This window comes from Schistocerca cancellata, chromosome 9 (assembly GCF_023864275.1).
Source record: "Schistocerca cancellata isolate TAMUIC-IGC-003103 chromosome 9, iqSchCanc2.1, whole genome shotgun sequence".
Taxonomy (NCBI): Eukaryota; Metazoa; Arthropoda; class Insecta; order Orthoptera; family Acrididae; genus Schistocerca; species Schistocerca cancellata.
In genome coordinates, this window is record NC_064634.1 from 64,276,017 (window position 1) to 64,298,344 (window position 22,328).

Here is a 22,328-nt window from a genome sequence, read left to right on the forward strand (position 1 = left end):
CTGTCCAATACAATTTATATAAACTACTGTTTGTTGTACATTGTTTTTTGTCCTGTCAGTCATAACAAAAGTCTTCATTAGCATTGTAAGGAATTGTAACTGTCACAGTGTCTAAAAGAATTGTGATGGTATTTTCAATTTGTTTAGTCGTAGTATCATACGTGCTCTGCAGAGCCTAATTCGATGAATTTGAATCAAAGTTTAACTTAATCCAGTTGATCAATAACTCAGGTCACTCTGTAAGTCTGCAGTCATGGACTGTGCGGCAGATCCCGGCGGAGGTTCGAGTCCTCCCTCGGGCACGGGTGTGTGTGTGTTTGTCCTTTGGATAATTTAGGTTAAGTAGTGTGTAAGCTTAGGGACTGATGACCTTAGCAGTTAAGTCCCATAAAATTTCACACACACACTCTGTAAGTCTAGTTATATTTTTTACAGTGATTACATTATCAGGAAAAAATCTTATTTCAAATTATCTTCTTATCAGTACTAGCTGTACTCAGAGTAGTTGCTAATAATTTTGCCATTAACCATAAAGAGTGGGTCAGGAGGAATGGTCAGTATTGAGGGATACGGCAGGAATGCTTACTCGAAGCGAAAAACTTCAGATGGACATATGCACTGTTCTGAATGGTTTCAGAGTTAGAAAATGTTTGACGTACATTGTTATTTTTTTTCTGTATGATTGCATACCACATCAAGTTTACATGTGTACACACATACAGCAGTTATTAAACATTATGACGTGCAGTTTGCAAAGTTCCACACAGTATGAACAGGAATTCGACATGTCAGAAAGTATCGATTGTGTTCTTATACAGCAGCAGAAGCACCGAGATCACTGAGCCTGTAAATGTATGCCACATCTGCATATTCTTCATTGGTGTAGATGTGTGGCATTTTAGCCAGTGTGTGTACACAGACAGGTAACCAGTGCTCCTCTCTGATGATGTCAGTCCCTTCCAGTACTTCACTCACAACACACTATGGACAGTTGTGCAGTCAGTGGGCTAGTTTAATGGCAGAAAGACATCCCAAACAGAGGTTGAAAGTAGTGAGGTAGTGTGGGCCAGAATAAAACACCAAAGAGGTACGGTGTGTAAGACACACGTGTGTGCCGCTAATCCCAAAACAAATTTACGTTAAATCATTCGGAATAGGCTTTATGTCCGTATGAAGTTTTTTTGCTTTAAATGAGCATTCCTCCCACCCTTGAATACTGATCATTACTTCTAGGACACCCTGTATATTCTCATCACTCTGTACAAATTGCAAAATACAAAACTACATAAAATGTGTGATACATTGCTGCTGACAACACATGAAGTGAGAATTCCAGTTTTTTAAAGAAGTAAATTAACAGGGCTTGTTGTTTGTTGTTTCAACCACCGAGTAAAGTGGAGATTTCCATTCCGGAGAGATGATCTATGTCTCTGTCTTCTCGTAATTGAGAAAATATGTTGCACTGTTAATACCTTTGACAGTTTACACTACAATGAGATTTGTTTCACTATCAGTATGTGTAGCCTTGTGTGTGTGTGTGTGTGTGTGTGTGTGTGTGTGTGTTTTTTCTAATGCTGTAAATATTCTTTGTCTTGCAGTTTCAAGTTGGATGATGGTAGACAGATAACAGTGGCGGAGTACTTCAAAAGAGAGAAGAATTATACATTGAGGTATCCCAAATTGCCATGCCTTCACGTTGGGTCATTAAATCGACCCAATCCAATTTTCTTACCAGTGGAGGTAATGTATTGGATGATACTAAGAGGGACATTCAATAAGTAATGCAACAGTGTTTTTTTCCTGAAAGAAAATTGTTTTTATTCATGATTCCAATACTTTATATTATTGCCCACTCTTGTGGCTAGAAAATCCAAATTTTCAACATAATCCCCATTCACTGTGACAGCCTTATGCGCCTTCCCTGTTACTGCCCCCTCTTCGCCTTCCTGTGTGTGCCTGATGGCCACCCAGGCATTTGTCGCGTAGCAGGAGACTGGGTAACGGGTAATTCCTAGCCCAGACTTGGCATGTAGGGCCCGCAAATACTCCCTGGTACAGGCCAGGCCCAGGGAGAGATGACTGAATGAGCTGTTACCTTCCTTCTCTGCTGCTTGGTCCCTCCGTCTGTTGTTCGGGAGGTGTGACGTAAGGTGAGGACAATCACCTAAGGTGGGGGGTTCCCCTTTGGATGGCCCCTGGTTGGAAGGAGCGGCCATCAAAGACACTGGCAGTTGTAGGGGCCTCCATGTGTTTCACATAAAAGAAACTGGAATGAGGCTCCTGCCTCAATGTCTCTTCCTGTTGCACCTCGATATCTAGTAGTCTCACATTTAGATGAAAACCAGACTTTTGCTACTGTTAACCCCATTGTTATACAGAAAGTTGTGGATGGCATTGTCGGCCCTGTGAAGTCGTGCTCTCGTCTCTGCAATGGAACTCTGCTTTTGGAAATTGACAGTGCTCTCCAGGCCCAGAAACTACTCCAGGCCAAAGTCCTCCACGAATATCCTATAAAAGTGGAGGCTCACAGGACACTTAACTCATCCCGTGGTGTTATCTACACCTGGCTGTTGGATGGTTTGAAGGAGGACGAAATAACTGATTATCGGATCAGGGCTTTACTGCTGTTCATAGAGTTACGAAGAAGGAAGCTGCCGATTTGGTGCCCACTTGCACATTGTTCCTGACTTTCGCTCGGTTAACGCTTCCTACCAAGATAAAGGCAGGCTATGAAGAGATCTCTGTGCGCCCTTACATTCCCAATCCATTGAGGTGTTATAAATGCCACCAGTTTGATCATACCAGCATGTCATGTAAAAACACAGCCAGATGTGTCACTTGTTGTAGCAGGGATGCACAAGAGTGCACCTGTCCAACTCGTTCCCCCCGCTGCATCAATTGTAATGAAGAACATGCTGCTTCTTCTCGTTCTTGTCCCATCTATCAAGACAAGTGTGCTGTTCAGGAGATAAGGGTGAAGCAAAAGGTACCTTTTCCTGTTGCCCAGAAACTGTTGGCGAGCCGTAAACCGAATGTCTCTTCGTCTGGAAGGGTACAGCACTGTGTTAGCCTCTCCCAGTCCCACAAAAACTTGGCTAAGCAAACATGTGACTTACAGTTCAGTTCGATGGTGGCAAAGTCACCTCACCTTAGAGCTGGACACTCCGTCTCCCGCTTCCCGGGCTGTAGATTCTACTACCTGCTCTTTGCCCTCACCAGCGAAGACGGTTGCAATGCAGCCAGCGAACCGTCAATTCAAAAAGGATTATTCCCGGGATGATTTCTTGTGTACCTCGAGTTTGCAGCCGTCTGGCTCTTCTGCAAATCGCCAAAAGTCCAATCATCCAAAGGCAAACAGTCTTCCCCCTCTCCGACTCATTGGCCCTCTTTGACTCGTCGGCCCTTTCCAAATGACCGACACCAGGGAAGCTCTTCAGATCCTGCCAAGTTGTGGACGAAGATCCTCCACCTGTGTGGATTCCAGTGGTCGTCCTCCCTCGACAGCTTGTCCTAAGTGGACATCGAGGTGAGTGTTTCTTATTCATTTTCTGGTGTTCCTAAATTTTATGGCTCTTTTACAATGGAATATCCGTGGCCTTCGGTCTAACAGGGCGGACCTCCAGCTGCTCCTGCGATCGCAGGTCTGCTTGTAGTCTGTCTCCAAGAAACCAAGCTACATCCTCAAGACCATTTTGCTAATTCCCATTTAACTTCGCTATGGATGGACCTTCCCCTTATGGTGGGGATTCCTGCTCATGGTGGAGTCATGCTGCTTCTATGAGATGATGTTTGTCATCATCCTATCCCCTTACCCATCATCCTCTTTGGGGCTCGCCTGCCGCCTGCTCAAGAGGTTCTCTTTTGGCAGATCTTCTTAATCATCTTAATCTTGTGTGCCTTAACACCGGTGAAGCCATGTTTATCTCTGATTCCACGCACACCTATTCCCACTTAGACCTCTCAATCTGCTCTGCCCAGCTCGCTCGACGTCTCGAGTGGTGTGCTCTTTCCGACACTTGCTCGAGTGACCACTTCCCACATGTGACTCACGTGTACAGTCATATCTTGACACAGCGGCTCGCTCGTTGGAAATTCTCTCTTGCTGACTGGAGGCTCTATTCGTTCTTGGCAGTCTTTGACGAACGGCCATTTCCCAGCTGTTATGATCAGGTCAAGCACCTCGTGGATGTTATTCTCTTGCCACCGAATCCTCTATCCCTCGTACTACTACTTCTCCCCGTTGGGTCCTGGTCCCTTGGTGGACTGTGGAGTGCGGCAATGCGCATTAACGAACTGCGTCCGCTACAAGCAACTACATGCACAGTGCCGTCACACTGTCAAGGAAAGCAAGAAAGCATGCTGGGTTTCCTTCACCAGCTCGTTCAACAGTTTTACTCCATCCTCTCTCATTCGGGGTGGCCTGCGCCGGCTCTCCGGGACTACCGCCCACTCCCTGATCCCTTATGTGATTGTGGCAGGAAATGTCATAGTCAACCCTGTAGATATTTCCAAAGCGTTGGGCTGGTACTTCGCAGAGGTTTCAAGCTCTGACCACTACCAGCCTGCCTTTCTTCCTCGGAAACAGGTGGAGGCGGCTCGTGCACTCTCTTTTCTCTCTTTGAATCGAGAATGCTACAATACTCCTTTTACTATGAGGGAGCTTGAGTGTGCTCTCTCCTCAACCAGGTCGTCTTCTCCTGGGCCCAATACAATCCGTGTCCTCATGCTGCAGAATCTTCCTCCTGCAGGAAAACGCTTTCTCCTCGATACCTACAACTGTATTTGGACTGACGGTGAATTTCCCATGCTATGGCATGAAGCTACTATTGCTCTCCTACCTAAGCCTAGTAACGATAAATCTCTTCCTTCCAACTATCGTCCAATTTCCCTTACTAGCAGCGTTTGTAAGGTGATGTAGTGCATGATCAATGGTCGATTAGTGTGGTGGCTGGAGTCACACCATCTTCTCACTGATGCTCAGTGTGGGTTCCGAAAGCCCCGCTCAGTGTTTGATCATGTCGTCACCCTGTCGACATTCATCGTGAATAATTTTCTGTAGAAGCGTCAAACAGTGGCCGTATTCTTTGATTTGGAGATGGCGTATGACACCTGTTGGCGGACATGCGTTCTACGTACTATGCACATATGGGGCCTTCGCGATCGTCTTCGCACTTTCATCCTGAAATTTTTAACAGACTGAGTTTTCTGGGTATGTGTGGGTTCCTCCTTATCCCACACTTTTACAGGTGAACAGGGTGCGTCAGGGCTCCATACTGCATGTCGTCCTCTTTGCCATGGCCATCAACCCAATTATGGACTGCCTTCCTGCTGGCGTTTCCAGCTCTCTTTTCGTTGACGACTTTGCTATTTATTGCAGCTTCCAGCGGATATGTCTCCTGCAATGCTGTCTTCAGCGTTGTCTGGACCGTCTCTATTCGTGGAGTGTCACAAATGGTTTCCACTTTTCTGCTACAAAATCGGTTTGCGTCAACTTCTGGCAGTACAAGGCATTTCTTCCACTGTCCTTACGACTGGGCCAAAATGCTCTCCCATTCGTGGATGCAACGAAGTTCTTAGGGCTTGCGTTCTATGGGAAACTCAGTTGGTCTACCCATGTGTCCTACCTGGCTGCACGCTGCACCCGGTCCCTCAATGTCCCTCATGTATTGAGTGGTACCTTTTGGGGATCTGACCGGACTGTCCTCCTCCGCCTCTATTGATCTCTTGTCCGCTCCAAGTTGGATTATGGGTGCATTGTCTACTCCTCTGCACAGGCTTCTATCTTAAACTATCTAAATACAATCCACCATTTGGGGATCCGTCTCTCCACTGGTGCCTTCCGTACTAGCACAGTGGAGAATCTATACGCAGAAGGCAGTCAACTACCACTGTCATACCGGCATGACATCCTACTCAGTAGGTATGTGTGTCTGCTTTCTTCCATGCCAAACTACCCAACCTTTGACCCTTTCTTTTGACGACATTCTTGACCACCAATATGAGATGTATGTTTCTTCTCTGCGGCCTCCTGTCGTTCGCTTTCGTCACCTGTTCCAGCAGCTGCAGTTCACACTTCCTGCCACTTTCCGAATGGGTGAGAGCCCTTCACCACCGTAGCTTCAGGCACAGGTTTGTGTTCATTTTGACCTTGGCTCGTTCCCGAAGAATTCAACTCCGTAGCTGACCTATCGTTGCAAATTTCACGAACTTCGCTCACAGCTTGTCGATAGCATATTTTTGTACAGTGATGGTTCCAAGTCCACCCACGGTGTTGGCTGTGCTTTTGTCATTGGGGATGATAGGTTACAATACCGGCCACTCGACCAGTGCACAATTTTTACTGCAGAACTTTTTGCCCTCTATCATGCGGTTCATTACGTCCGGAGGCACCAGCTCACTCGCTGTGTGATCTGCTCTGACTCCCTCGGTGCCCTTCAGAGTCTGGATGATCCAGATCCAGTCCACCTCTTAGTTATGTCCATGTGGGTTCCTGGCCATGTTGGTGTGCCTGGGAATGACACTGTTGATGCTGCAGCCAAGGCCGCAGTCCATCTGTCAGCCCAACTCTTACTCTGTTCCCTCGCAAGCTATTCGTAATTTTCTCTATCGGCATATCACGTCATTTTGGCATGACCATTGGTGCTCCCTTCATGGGAACAAACTCAGAAAAGTGAAACCTCTCCCAACAGCCTGGTCGACTTCCTCTTGGCCGTCTCGCTGTGAGGAAGTAATGTTAACTGGATTGTGAATAGGGCACTGCCGCTTTAGTCACTGCCACTTCAGTGGCAACCCTGCACCCAGCTGTCCTTTCTGTAGCCAGCCATTAACAGTAACTCATTTACTGATCCTCTGCCCCTATTTTAGCCACTAACATCTCAGGGTCGGACTGCCACCTGCTTTGCTGCACATTTTAGTGGATGATGTGCGAGCTGTGGCTCGCGTTTTAAGTTTTTTTATAAGCAGTAATATGACGAGAGATTTGATTTCTACCTGGTGACTCCGGTGTCTTGTCGACGTCTTTTAGATACTCTTCCATAATGTCTTGACATTTTAGATTTGTTTTTTCTTCCTTTTTGTATTGTACCTCTAAACGGTTTGTTACCCCTCGCGATCCCAGCATTCTGTGGTTCTATACGGGGCGCATATGACCTTACATGTTTTGCGCCCTAATACCCACCCCCACCCCACCCCAAAATAAAAAAAAGAGAGAGAGAGAGAGAGAGAGAGAGAGAGAGAGAGAAATACTAGCAATACATGAAGAGCTGTTGCATCATGCTAATGAGAATGAAATATTCCTTAAGATAATCGTAATACAGTTATGATACTGCGACCAAGGTTCAGTCTTCACAATGGGTTGGGAAGAGTTCTTGAAAACCAAAAAAAGCTCATTAGGTCAGGTCAAATGTCAAAGCCATGGTGATAGTTTTCTTTGACTTTAAAGGATGAGTTCTTCATGACTTGACATCACAAGGACAAACTGTCAATTGATGGTACCATCGGGATGTGTTGCGACGCTGTGAGAAAGAAACGGCCCAAAATGTGGCCAGACGATTCATGGCTCTTGTGTTATGATAACACAACCACACATTTGGCTGTGTTGGTGTGTGACTATTGCACAAAAAGGAACATCACTGTGCTGGCTTATCCTCTGTACTCTCCAGACCCGGCCCCTGCAGATACTTTTTATTTCCAAAGTAAGAAAACCTGGTTGAAAGGATGAAGATTTGCAGTGATAGAAAAGGTAAAAGATAAATTTGCAGGCGGCACTTTGTGCAATCCAGCAACAGGTGTACCAAGACTGCATTGCGGAACTGCAAACGGCATTGGGAGCAGTGTATCAGTTGTAGAGGAGGGTATTTCGAAGGAGACCGTGCACGACAAGTAGAAGTCAAGTAAGTGTAGGAAAATATTGTGGACAAAATTCCAGAAATTTTTGAACAGACCTTGTATGGCCCAAAACTGAAGATTTTAGAGGTTTGCAGGAAATAAGTTTGTGTTCAATATAAATCTGACTGTCCATGGCAATAATGCCAAACATATTATGAACATCTGACTCATGTGGCAGCCAAAAACCACATCACAGTTGTTCTCTCTTTTGTGAAATACCTGCAAATAAGAGTGGTAACATGAAACAGGTACCTAATGAATTATACAGAGCAAAAAGTAGTAGCCACATCGTTTGTTGACAGGAGTAGTATTTCATTCTTAGCTACCGGAAAACAAGCAAGTATTACTTCACAGAAATGAACCGTGAAAACTTCCTTTCAGTGGAAAATTTAAAAAAATATATCACAAATAGGAAAAAGGCATCGAAGGCGAACCAGTTGACTTGCTAACTATGAGACGGATCAGAATTGAGAAGGCCGAACCATTCGCTATCAAATATAAATCTACTTTCTCGCCAGAAATGTCTATTGTCTATATGGAAAATGGAAAGCCTAGGCAATGTTCTACAGGTTCTTCTTTATAGCACATTGATTGATCTCCATAGCACAAGAGGAGGATATAATGAACTTCTTGAAGTTTATACGTCCTATTCATCACCAGTATTAGTTTTTGAAGACTGCGAGGGGTATCCTGCAAGACGAACTTGATAGTGATGACACAGAGTAGAGGCAATTTGCAAAGTTGTAATCTGTATTTTAAGCTCTTTTCATTTCTATTATTGACATTTTGTATTTGTACTTTGAGTACTATTTCGTTACGAAAATACGTATGACTTTTTCAAATGTAAAAGGGTTTTTTTATGTGTGCGTATTTGTTCCATAAATTTACTTGCATAAAAACCATTCGGAATACTTTGACAACACCTTTCAGTTGGAAGTGTGACGAACTCCATACAAAGTAGCTTTTCTTGTGGGGGAGACAGAATTGAAATTTTATTTATAAAGTGCTGAAAACATAACCTTAATTGTAAGAAATTAATTAGTTTATTCTAAATGTGCTGAAAAAAATTGTTAGTTCTTTATAGATCAGTAGCTTTAACTGTTTGTACCAAACATATTCATTTGATGGAGTTAGTTAGCTAGGCTTCTGACAGCGTCATATATCTCAAAGATTAACTCCACTTTTGTGATGGATGTGACAAATACTGGAAGATGATTGGTTCTCACAAGTAATAATTTGACTAGTAGATACAATACATACTAACAAGTACGCTACTTGTCTGTAGTCCAACTTGTAGGCGGAATTCTCAACTTGTTAATTAAGATTTGAGAGGAAAGCTCCCTCTCTGTGGAAAAGAGTACAGACTTTCAATGTTGGCTGATGAAGAACGTGGCTTTATTCACATGTGTGAGCAGTGCATTTAAAATTACTTGAATATGTGAATCAGTTAGTCCAAAGCTGAGTAAACTTCATTCCTTTGAAAGGGATGGGAATCTTACATTTTTTTTGGGGGTCTTTTGTTTCTGCAGTTACTCGACCCAACTTAAATTATTTACCAATGAAACATTGTATAACTTGGTAGGAGCTTAGACATGAGGGGTCTGCAGCTGTGAGGTTGTGAGTGCAATGAAACTATATAGCTTTCCAGATAATGTTGATGCACTTAGTGGCAATTAATTAATGAAATTCTTCTCTAATAAAGGACAGATGTCATGGCATATTGAATTTGGTACAGTAGTATTTATAACTGTACTGTAGTACTACATAGGAACCGATTTAAAATCAGAATTGTTTGCAGCTTTAAAGTTCTCAACACAGGCTGAAGAAAGTAAACTGTTTATTCAGTGTTTCTGGACTTCAGCCTTAAAGTTTCCGTGTACTATTTTGATAAAGCTCTTTGTGCTCTGTCATCTGTAGCCCTAAAGTATTGCTGTGTTGAGTGTGAGGCTGACAGCCCAACATTGAGTGTTCAATTTTAGTAAACCATCTGTTCAATGCACATTCTCTCTCTCTCTCTCTCTCTCTCTCTCTCTGTCTAAAATACCCATTTTACTTGAAATATGAATAAGATGTCAGTATTTATAAAGTTCTAATTAATTATGTATGCTTTATCAGTCATAAAGAGTGGTCTAAAGTGAGCCAAAAATTTTTGCTCCAAATTGCCCCCCCCCCCCCCTTTTAAGCATCATGAAGAACATAAAATTTTTTGGACACTGAATAAAAATAGTTTAACCATATGCTAATTAGAGCAAAGATTTCAGTTATTGGAATTCAACCTTTTTCTTTTTTTCTCCCCAAGCTGTGCACCATACTACCAGGACAAGTTACATTCCGAAAGATGACTGAACAGCAAACATCAACTATGATCAGATATGCTGCGACTTCGACTGATAATAGGAGGCAGAAGATTAATACTGCTGTAAGTATTACTGTATACTCTTTCCTGGTTTTGACCCACAGAACTTTTATTAATAATTTTTACAGGGTTATGTTCATGTACTTTCCTGTTGAGACTTCTATAGAGGGCTTGTAATATTGACCACTTATTATCTCGTGACCTTCATTGATGACTGGTAACACCTCATTATATAAAAGTAATCCTGGTAATAAAAAAGGTGACCTACAATATTCTTTACACACCCCATAGTTACGGCCCTCGAGGGGGGTTTGGGGGACTACTAAGGGGGTCAGCTAACTTTGGGTTCTGATAGTTAGCCCAACTCCAGTTGTTAGCTGTGTACTCATCTGCACATGCACTGATCTTGGCTGGTGTAACACAGCACTAGGGTACATGCACCATTTGCAACCTGATTAATGCATTTCATTTATAAACAATTCAGTGATAAGTGAAGAAACTAGCCACACGTAGACACCACATCCTGTTGGAGCAGTAGTATGTGAACACTGAGATTGTACATTTTATAACCTAACCCAAAAGCTGTGTAGCAACACCCATGCTTCACTGACAGATTGTTACTGCAACTGTCCTCTGCACAGATAGATTTGAGGTGTCGCATTGTGAATGACGCAATAGGTATGCTTACTGCACACAGGCGGTCAGTGAAACTACTGCCAAAGTGCCAACCTGAACTGATGTGTTGACAGATGGTACTTCAGCAATTGTACCTTTATCTCTGCCAACTGAATGTCTTAATGATTTCAAAACAGGCAAGTAAAAAAGCCCCAAGGCAATACGAATGATATGTTGATAGAATAATTATTTTATCATATTGTCTTTAGGTGAAAATAGCTGCCTGTGATTTATTAACTTTTCTTCAACACTGGAATACACTGGTCGGATTACACAGACAAACTTATTGCAGTGACCTCCGTACACATCTACCCATAAGTAGGTAAATAAAGTACTGAAAGTGCTGTTGATTTAATAAAATTACTCTAGTACATAATCTCACAACAGGAATAGTGTCTAACACTTGAAGACACTTAACTTTGTTCATTTTGGCACACTGTTATATTCTTTAATTCTTGGATAGGAATTTGTCCAGGTAATTTTTCAAAGTAGGCAATGGGACACCATCTTTCATGTCATGTAAACTTGTATTGATACATTATCAAGTACAGCATCAAAATTCCACAAAAACTGGTAGGAAACTGATAATCTGCAGTGTTAAGACCCAATGAAAAATTAAAACCCATTCTGTCCTCAAACTCTTATAGGGTGTTACGGTGATCGGTGCGTTACGAAGTTTCATCGAAGAGAGTAATGCTCGGTATTGGTTTGGACTCGCTGTTGTAATTAAATAGAAGCACTTTGTAGTTTACGTAGGGAAGAGATTTACACCAATACAATTTTTGGTGTCGTCTACAAAGAACACAAGCTTGTTACATATGAATGCCTCTGTCAGTCCGTGTTCAAACCAGTTGCTGAAGGGATTCAGTTTCTGCATCATGTGGGACCTCAAGCACCACTTGGCCAGCATCTACTGGTTACAGATTCTTTTATGGAACCCTTTTTTGCTGGAAATCTACAGATCGGCAACCCAAGGTCGCAAGACGGCTGCCTAGCCAGTTGCAGCATGATGTGCCTCAGCATTTAAACACAGTTTCCTTAGGTTAAAACTTAGCAAGGACAGTCAGTATTTGAATTCGAAAGTGTCAAGAGTATTATCGTCCTTAGTGCATTATTATTTATTTGTTAGATGTTGTAATACACATAGGAAGAGTGAGTAAAGTTCTGTGGTGTTTGTCTGTCAGCACTTGGCCGCCACATAATAGGAGAGGTCGTCATCAGCCTGGCACATGTCAGTCATGCGTGTCAGCACATTTGGCACACTGTTGCTTATGCATCGGAATGCCACACTGTGCCCACAGCACTGTATCACACATCAGCAGCTGCCAGCTGCTCTCCGGTACACATCTAGAAAGCTGCATCATTGAGTGGAGTCAAGTGACAGTCTTGGAAACGGTGCAACTTTGTACAGCTGCTGCTGTTGCTAATGAACAGTCTGTAGGGAAGCAAGAGGACCTTAAAACTGTAGACATGACACTTGCGGAAGTGCCAGTTTCTGTCCCCCACCTGTGGGCAATCGTCGACACACACAATCCGTGCAAGACAGACATAAATTAGCAGAAACAGATGAACTCATTAATGAGGTCACAGCAGAACTAAAGGAAAGTAATATCTCCCTCAGGATCCTACCTTCCTGTAAGCACACACTACCCGCTTATATCTTGAGCCAGGCGCATTTGGAAGGGCAAAAGGACACACCAAAACAAGAGTGTGCAAAACTAAGACAAGAAGTTGAGATGTCTTGCTTTGGCAGTAGTATACAAGACCTAGAATCGATCAATTCTCAAAGATGGTCAAGACCGGAAAGCCAGTTCGACATTTTATAAGATGAGAATCACAGGCTGAGCATTCTATAAAAGAGATGCAGTCAGAAAAATTCCAACTTCATATAGCAAACAAATAACTAAAGATGGAAATGCAAAAGCTAAAATTCAAAACCACATGGACACCAACACAAGCCTTTTTCGTTTTTCATTGTAATAGTTGCAAGCAGCAAGGAGAACAACACAATTGAGATGAACATTTAAAACATTAAGGCAGAACAAGCTACAACATTGTTCGTCAAATCAAATATGAATAACATTCCCAAAAAGATCAGGGAAGTGCTCATGGCACAAATAATTCCTTGCAAACAAAAACTAAAACTAAAAGCAGTGTACACCACCCCAACAGTGGTGATCATTGAAACTGACACCCAGAAGGATTGGCAGGAACTACAAGAGAAAACCAGCCCAATCAAGGAAAACAAAATAAAATGCAAAACAGCAAAGAAATGCCGGCCACTTATAGCGATGCAGCATGTTCCAGGCATATATGCTGAACAAATATTACTGGAAGAGAAATATGATCTAAATCTATCTGAACAGATGGCCAAAGAACAATACACTCAAGAAGCCAAATTGAGATTCAAGACTGGACCAAAGGGTAAAGGACTTTTGAACAGTGTACTCAACTTAAGCTGTCATGTAAGGAACATTCGACTTAGTCATGGCAGGGTTTTCCTGGGTTTCCAGTTGGTAATGTCAGACTTTATGGCCATACCATACTGCACCAAGTGCTGTGATCATGACCACACTACCAAAAATTTCCTGAGAAACAAAGTAGTGTGTGCCCACTGTGGGGAAGGACGACATAAAAAGTTAAGATTGCCAGGAAGAACAAAATGCCATTGGATGCACACGCTACACAAGAAGAGGCAAAAGAAAATCGTGTAACGAAAATGAGAGTGGACAGCCAAACTTACCGACGACTGTACACCAGGCAACTTGAAAAAATAGATTGTGATAATGGCTGCTAAACCAACGAACACCTACTAACATTGACTACATAACTCCTGACCTAAATTCTATAATGAACACAACTCACAGTAAAAACAAGCAGGGTCAGGTGCCAGTGGAACTAGTCACAGAAATCAGGCACCAGTATTTAAACACAACTTGCAGCTAGAGTTTAACTGGAAGATGAAAAATCAGTAGTGAATGTGAAACACTCCAGAAAGGATAAGGGCATGCTCGAGGCACCAGAGAAAATTTATATGGGCGCAGACCCAGAAGGGTGCTATGTGTCATCGCCAATTATGATGTCAAAAAGTAATGTAGGAAACACTTGTAATAAGTCCTCATTAATGAGTGTTACACAAAATTGACAGATATATTAAACCAGCAAAGTTTGAACTGAGGAGAAAAATAGTGCATAACTCACACACATCATAATAATGGAGCAGAGTCAACAGACAGACCATCTACTGACTAGCTCAGTGGATGTTTATTCTAATAAAATTAAAAAAAAGCCAAACTCCCCCCGAACAGGCCATGAAGGCCCAACGGTACCGACTGGCTGCTATGTCATCCTCAGCTCACAGGTGTAACTGGATGCGGATGTGGAGGGGCATGTGGTCAGTATACTGCTCTCCCGGCCGTATGTCAGTTTCAGAGATTGGAGCCACTACTTCTCAATCCAATAGCTCCTCAGTTTGCCTCACAAGGGCTGACTGCACCCCGCATGCCAACAGCGCTCGGCAGACCAGATGGTCACACATCGAAGTGCTAGTCCAGCCCGACAGCGCTTAAGTTCGGTGATCTGACAGGAACCGGTGTTACCACAATAAAATCAGCAGTGGTGTATCAGAATTGTCTAATATATGAAACAACTTGTCCTCAGAAATGAATATAGACACTAGACAACAATTAGAAACTTTGTATCCAGTTTAGGTTTATAAACGTGTAGTCTTAAATGTGGAACACTCTAGAGAGCAAAAGAATCATTCACTTTGTCCTCTGATATGTAGCCAGAGTCTAGAAGGAAAAGGGCAGTCAGTTGCCTCTCCCACCAATGGGGCATCAGATACGCTAAGCCTGATGCTAAATAATCTGCCTGCAGATATAAGATATTTGTGTAATCTGCTCTGTTATGTCGGCACAAAATCATTAGAACATCTGGATCTATATGTGTACAAGGACCATTAAAGAGTCCAAACTCCCATCCCCCAATACTATATTTGAACTCATTTCTCATAAAGATTAAAAATTCTACAAATCAATGTAATGAGAAGATCCTTTGCAATGACAAGACACAGAATACTTACAATGCTATCACAACCTTAACAGATGAGTGTTAGACAGCTTGATAGGTGACATAGAATGGACTGTCGGAGGTCAGCCACTGCAGACAGCAGAATAGCCTAACTTACATGGTATAGAAATCTTAAATGCCAATACTCGAGTTGCTTGGTCAACACACAGTTGTAGTGGCAAAGCTATCTTAGAAATCAGTTACAGATTGAAGTATGGGATAAGATGTAGAAAAACTGACAGACAAAATTGAATTTGCTCTCTTTGCACACACAGTGAAACCTGCAGATGAACTGATGACCAGCTTGCCAGAATATCTGTGTGGCTAACTCCTTGCGAATGATGAGGATGCTGACTAATTATGCTGACAACTTAGATATGCTCCACCTTGTGAATACACTAACACATCTACATCTACATACATACTCCGCAGTCCACCATACGGTGCGTGTTGGAGGGTACTTCATACCACAACTAACATCTTCTCTCCCTGTTCCACCCTCCAAAGAGAACGAGGGAAAAATGACTGCTTATATGCCTCTGTACGGGCCCTAATCTCTCTTATCTTCTCTTTGTGGTCTTTTCGCGAAATATAAGTTGGCGGCACTAAAATTGTACTGCAGTCAACCTCAAATGCTGGTTGTCTAAATTTCCTCAGTAGCGATTCACGAAAAGAACGGCTGCTTTCCTCTAAAGACTCCTACCAGAGTTCCTGAAGCATTTCCGTAACACTCTCGTGATGACCAAACATACCAGTCACAAATCTAGCAGCCCACTTCTGAATTGCTTCTATCTCCTCTCTCAATCCGACCTGATAGGGATCCCAAACGCTCGAGCAGTACTCAAGATTGTCGTATTAGTGTTTTATAAGCGGTCTCCTTTACAGATGAACCACATCTTCCCAAAATTCTACCAATGAACCGAAGACGAGTATCCGCCTTCCCCACAACTGCCATTACATGCTTGTCCCACTTCATATCGCTCTGCAATGTTACGCCCAAATATTTAATCAACGTGACTGTGTCAAGCGCTACACTACTAATGGAGTATTCAAACATTATGGGATTATTTTTCCTATTCATCTGCATTAATTTACATTTATCTATATTTAGAGTTAGCTGCCATTCTTTACACCAATCACAAATCCTGTAAAAGTCACTACAGTCACTCAACGACGACACCTTCCCGTACACCACAGCATCATCAGCAAACAGCCACACCTTGCTATCCACCCTATCCAAAAGATCATTGATGTAGATAGAAAACAACAGCGGAGCTACCACACTTCCCTGGGGCACTCCAGATGATACCCTCACCTCTGATGAACACTCACCATCAAGGACAACATACTGGATTCTATTACTTAAGAAGTCTTCGAGCCACTCACATATTTGGGAACCAATCCCATATGCTCGTACCTTAGGTGTCTGCAGTGGGACACAGAGTCAAACGCTTTCCGGAAGTCAAGGAATATGGCATCTGTCTGATACCCTCCATCCATGGTTCGCAAGATATCATGTGAAAAAAGGGCAAGTTGGGTTTCGCAGGAGCGATGCTTTCTAAAGCCGTGCTGATGCATAGACAGCAGCTTCTCTGTTTCGAGGAAATTAATTATATTCGAACTAAGAATATGTGCGAGAATCCTGCAACAAACCAATGCTAAGGATATTTGTCTGTAATTTTGAGGATCCATCCTTCTACCCTTCTTATATACAGGCGTCACCTGTGCTTTCTTCCAGTCGCTCGGGGCTTTACATTGGGCAAGAGATTCGCGATAAATGCGAGCTATGTAAGGAGCCAATGCAGTAGAGTACTCTGTGTAAAACCGAATTGTAATCCCATCAAGACCTGGCGATTTTTTATTTTCAGCCCATTCAGCTGCTTCACAAGCCCAGGGATGTCTATCACTATGTCCTCCATACGGGAATCTGTAAGAGACTCAAACGGCAGTATCTTTGTACGATCCTCCTGCGTGAAAGATTTCTCAAATGCTAAATTTAAAATTTAAGCTTTCGTTTTGTTGTCTTCCATTGCCAGGCCAGACTGATCAGTGAGTGACTGGATGGAAGCCTTCAACCCACTTACCGATTTTACGCAAGACCGGAATTTCCTTGGGTTTTCAGCAAGATCTTTTGCTAAGGCATGACGATGGTAGTGGTTGTATGCTTCGCGCATCGCTCTTATTACAGCAGCACGAATCTCTACTAACTTCTGCCTGTCCTCATTCTCCCGATCTTTCTTGTACTGCTAGTGCAACTGTCTTTGCTTCCTGAGCATTCTCCGAATTGCGCTGTTAAACCACGGTGGGTCTTTTCCGTCCGTAACCCACTTTTTCGGCACATACTTGTCCAATGCATGATTTACAATGTGTTTAAAATTTGCCCATAATTCTTCCACGTCCATCGTACCGAAAGTAAGGTATTCTGGCAAGCTGTCTCTATCCACAGATCATCAGTTCATCTACAGGTTTCACTGTGTGTGCAAAGAGAGCAGATTCAATTTTGTCTGTCAGTTTTTCTACATCTTATCCCATACTTCAATCTGTAACTGGTTTCTAAGATAGCTTTGCCACTACAACTGTGTGTTGACCAAGCAACTCGAGTATTGGCATTTAAGATTTCTATACCATGTAAGTTAGGCTATTCTGCTGTCTGCAGTGGCAGACCTCCGACAGTCCATTCTATGTCACCTATCAAGCTGTCTAACACTCATCTGTTAAGGTTGTGATAGCATTGTAAGTATTCTGTGTCTTGTCATTGCAAAGGATCTTCTCATTACATTGATTTGTAGAATTTTTAATCTTTATGAGAAATGAGTTCAAATATAGTATTGGGGGATGGGAGTTTGGACTCTTTAATGGTCCTTGTACACATATAGATCCAGATGTTCTAATGATTTTGTGCCGACATAACAGAGCAGATCACACAAATATCTTATATCTGCAGGCAGATTATTTAGCATCAGGCTTAGCGTATCTGATGCCCCATTGGTGGGAGAGGCAACTGACTGCCCTTTTCCTTCTAGACTCTGGCTACATATCAGAGGACAAAGTGAAAGATTCTTTTGCTATCTAGAGTGTTCCACATTTAAGACTACACGTTTATAAACCTAAACTGGATACAAAGTTTCTAATTGTTGTCTAGTGTCTATATTCATTTCTACTTCAGTAACTATATGGTTTCCTGGAGGAGTAGCAGTAGTAGTACAAGCCATAATGAAATTTAAAAATGAGAGGGCTCCAGGACAAGAAAAAACTTGCGCTAAGGTTCTCAAACAAAAGAATTTGCAGGTTGTTCCATTTCCAACTAGAAATACATCATAAATAATCCAGCACAGTGTGAGAAAAACAGTGATATCCATACCTACAACACTAGAGGAAAAACGACTTTTTGTTATCCATTGTTAAAGCTGTCAGTGGCTCAGAAATGAGTTCAGTATGCAGGAATAAATATTTTTGCATTTGCTCAGGAACATAAAATGAGTCACAGGTAGCAAACCAAGTTTCAAACCCAGTTTAAAATAATTTGTCCTGGACAACTCCTTCTATTCCATTAACATATTTCTACTTAAAAACTGGTAGCCAGTAAAAAACACTGTAGTTGCACAAGTGGGACTAAAGATAATTGTGTGATCATTGATTGAGCATTAGTCATGTGTACATGTTCCGATGTTCTGGGGGCTGACTTGTTATACATTTTTGATAGTGAAATCGTTTAATGATCTATGGAACATGTAATTAACAAACTGACAGTTTAATGATTTGTTAACTTGGGCAGGGTGCTTGCCAGCAGGGAATTAACTAAAGCTGTGATAGTCAAAAAGTCTAAGGAGTAGATCCAGCTAATTCTAAAAGCTACAGGCCAATCTACATGCTTACAAAGATTCAAGAAAGAGTTGTGTGACAGATTACAGTTACACTTAATAGGTACCAATTTTGGCTTCAGACTGCAAAAGTTGTTAAACATATGTTTGACAAGGTGATTGAAACTATAGATAGGTGAAAAATAAAAAAATCCAAATGCAGTATTGACCTCGGGGGGAGCATTTGATAACTTATTGTGACATGCATTGTTTGCCCCAGTATCTAAACTACAGTTTTACATATTACCTTAGGGGTAGAGTTATGGCATGGACAGAGAATTAATCAGTTGAACTAGGGAGGGGAGTCCACAGGGTCGATTTGTGTGCCAGTGTTTCGGAATTTGGTAATCGAACATCTCTTGTGCCAGTTGCAGGAAGAAGACTGTAGTCTGTGCAGACAATCTCAGCTGAGATGTCAGAACATTAGAGAACTGAGCAGGAGAGAATGTCAAGTAGGTTCCTTTCTCAGATATGCCGATGGTCCGTAGATGACAAATTTATCTTAGCCCCTCCACAGAAAACTACATGCACGATGTGATCTAAAGAATGAGGACATCCCAGAAACATAAGATTTTCATACTGGGTGCATTGTGCTGCCAGGTACTCAATATCAGTGACTTCACTAGTCATTAAACAGCAGAATGGGGCACTCCGTGGAACTCATGGACTTCAAACGTGGTCAGGTGATTGTATATCACTAGTGTCACGTCTGTATGTGAGATTACCACACTCCTAAACACCCCTAGGTCCACTGTTTCTGATGTGATGGTGAAATGGAAATATGAAGGGACATGTACAGCACAAAAGCTTACAGGGCGACCTTCTCTGTTGACTGACAGAGACAGCCGACAGTTGAAGAGGGTCGTAATGTGTAATAGGCAGACATCTATCCAGGAATTCCTAACTGCATCTTGATCCACTGCATGTACTATGACAGTTAGGCGGGAGATGAGAAAACTTGGATTTCATGGTCAAGCGGCTACTCATAAGCCACACACCATGCTGGTAAATTCCAAACAATGCCTCGCTTGGTGTAAAGAGCGCAAACATTGGACGATTGAACAGTGGAAAAACATTGTGTGGAGTGACAAATAACGACACACAATGTGGCGATCTGATGGCAGGGTGTGGGTATAGCGAGTGCCTGATGATCATCTGTCAGTGTGTGTAGCGCCAACAGTAAAATTCGGAGGTGGTGATGTTATGGTGTGGTCATGTTTTTAATGGAGGGGACTTGCACCCCTTGTTGTTTTGAGTGGCACTATCAAAGCAGAGGCCAAATTGATGTTTTAAGCACCTTCTTGCTTCCCACTGTTGAAGAGGAGTTTGGGGATGGCGATTGCATCTTTCAACACAATCTAGCACCTATTCATAATGCATGGCTTGTGGCAGAGTGGTTACATGACAATAACATCCCTGTAATGGACTGGCATGCCCAGAGTCCTGACCTGAATCCTATAGAACACCTTTGGGATGTTTTGGAATGCCGACTTCGTGCCAGGCCTCACCGACAAACATCGATACCTCTCCTCAGTTCAGCACTCTGTGAAGAATGGGCTGCCATTCCCCTAGAAACCTTCCAGCACCTGATTGAACATATGCCTGCAAGAGTGGAAACTGTCATCAAGGCTAAGGGTGGGCCAACACCATACTGAATTCCAGCATTACCAATGGAGGGTGCCTCCGACTTGTGAGTAATTTTCAGCCAGGTGTCTGGATACTTTTGATCACATAGTGTAAGTACACTCAAAAGCTTAATGTTCCTTACATAAATATCTTACGGAGAAATTAGAAAATGCTCCATGCTGTTGAATGGTACCTATAAATCCAGCTGGATGAAATGCGCAACTTTGGACACAACACACTTAGACAGCTGCATATAGTGAGTGATGCTATGCACAAAATTGCATGCACTTGCACAGACAACTAAATGCTACTTCCGTATATAATGAGAACATAGCACATGACATCCGTAGGCTTGACGACAAGTGTCGGGTTGCAGAAATTTCTGTGTACATGGAATAATTTAATCCTGAAATGTGCATAAAAGGGTGTGTTCCTAAGACCTCCAGGGGCATAAACATCACACCGAACTGTGCTCTGCAAATGATCAGAGGGTTCACCCCACCACAGTCATTTCAATAAGATGAGCAGTCTGCTGCTGGATGTAAAAGATATTTAAGCTTGTAGCCGCTGTGGACATGTGTACATGTCCTTGCTCTACCATTCCCCAGGTGCTGTGGATGTTTATATGTGCACCACTTGGGTTTTCCTATAGCATTATTGACGTCTGTACGCATCTTGAGCCTACCAAAATTTCACTGCTGGCGACAAGTTATTTCCATATCTTAGTGGATAAAGTTTCAAGTAGTTGTCGTAAGATGTCTATGCATATTTGCATGGTATAATTTGCTAAAAACCTCATTTCAGTATCGTGAACCGTTTATGAAAGATGAGGATTGTTAATACCATATATTCCCGATGCTCACTGATTGAAATGCTGGAGAACTAATGAGATACGGTTCTGTTCACGATTTTAAATAAAATTTAGATACCTTATCTAAATTTCATGTACTGCACTGTGCAAGCTAAAACCAACCATATTCCAAGTTTATACAGTGTGTTTTATCTCTGCAAACACTTTAAAATTTTGTACTGTCTTTTAAGTTATTTGGTGCAGCACATTAAGTACGATAAATAACAAAAATAAATTCAGTCCTTTATCGAATAAAGATAGAAGAGTGTAAAATGTGCAAAAGTCAATAATAGTTTTCATAAAATCCGATAAATATTTCATAGTGGCCGGAATGACATCTCTCAGCACGATAGGAGCGTTTGACGAGGATTACAGCCACAACAAAGCCATGCTCAGCGCAGAATGCGGAGAGCATGTCTGTAACATCAAAAAGGGTTAATAAAAACCTGACAAATCACAGAACGATGAATAACATTGGGGGTCAAACACCTGAGCTGGGATGTGAAGACATTGTAGAGTGACTGATTCAATAGTGAAACTGGTCAAGGTATTCACTCACTTTGCCATACAAAAATGTGGAATAGTCCTCAGCTATGTAAATTCCAGTTTTGCACAGTATATTATTTAACAGAACAAATCCTGTATCCCACTTAACTATATAGATTCAACAGGGAAGCCAGTGATAGCTGGCAGTGTGGTCATATGTGAACAACAGACTATATCATTTTTAACTGTATCATATATGCTCAAGTGCAAAAGAAACTGGTATAGGCTGTACGGGTTTGGAGACAACCTCATGAATCCATGGACCCTGCATGTCAGCAGGGGACTGTTCAAGCTGATGGAGGCTCTGTAATGGTGTGGGACCTGTGCAGTTGGAGTGACATGGGACCTCTGATACATCTAGATATGACTCTTGAAAAGTGACACATACGTAAGCATCCTGTCTGATCACCTGTAGCCATTCATGTCCATTGTGCGTTCCAACTGACTCAGGCTATTC

At 42.3% G+C, this 22,328-nt stretch overlaps 1 protein-coding gene across 2 annotated transcripts in view; it reads left to right on the plus strand.

Annotated features, from left to right (window-relative positions):
• Positions 1 to 22,328, plus strand: part of LOC126100165 (protein argonaute-2-like) — a 288,991-nt gene that overhangs the window by 180,854 nt on the left and 85,809 nt on the right. For both annotated transcript variants that reach the window (XM_049910711.1, XM_049910712.1), the window contains exons 12-13: positions 1,599 to 1,740; positions 10,187 to 10,306. In XM_049910711.1, coding sequence (XP_049766668.1) covers positions 1,599 to 1,740; positions 10,187 to 10,306 — 262 coding nt within the window. The remainder of the gene's footprint in view (positions 1 to 1,598; positions 1,741 to 10,186; positions 10,307 to 22,328) is intronic.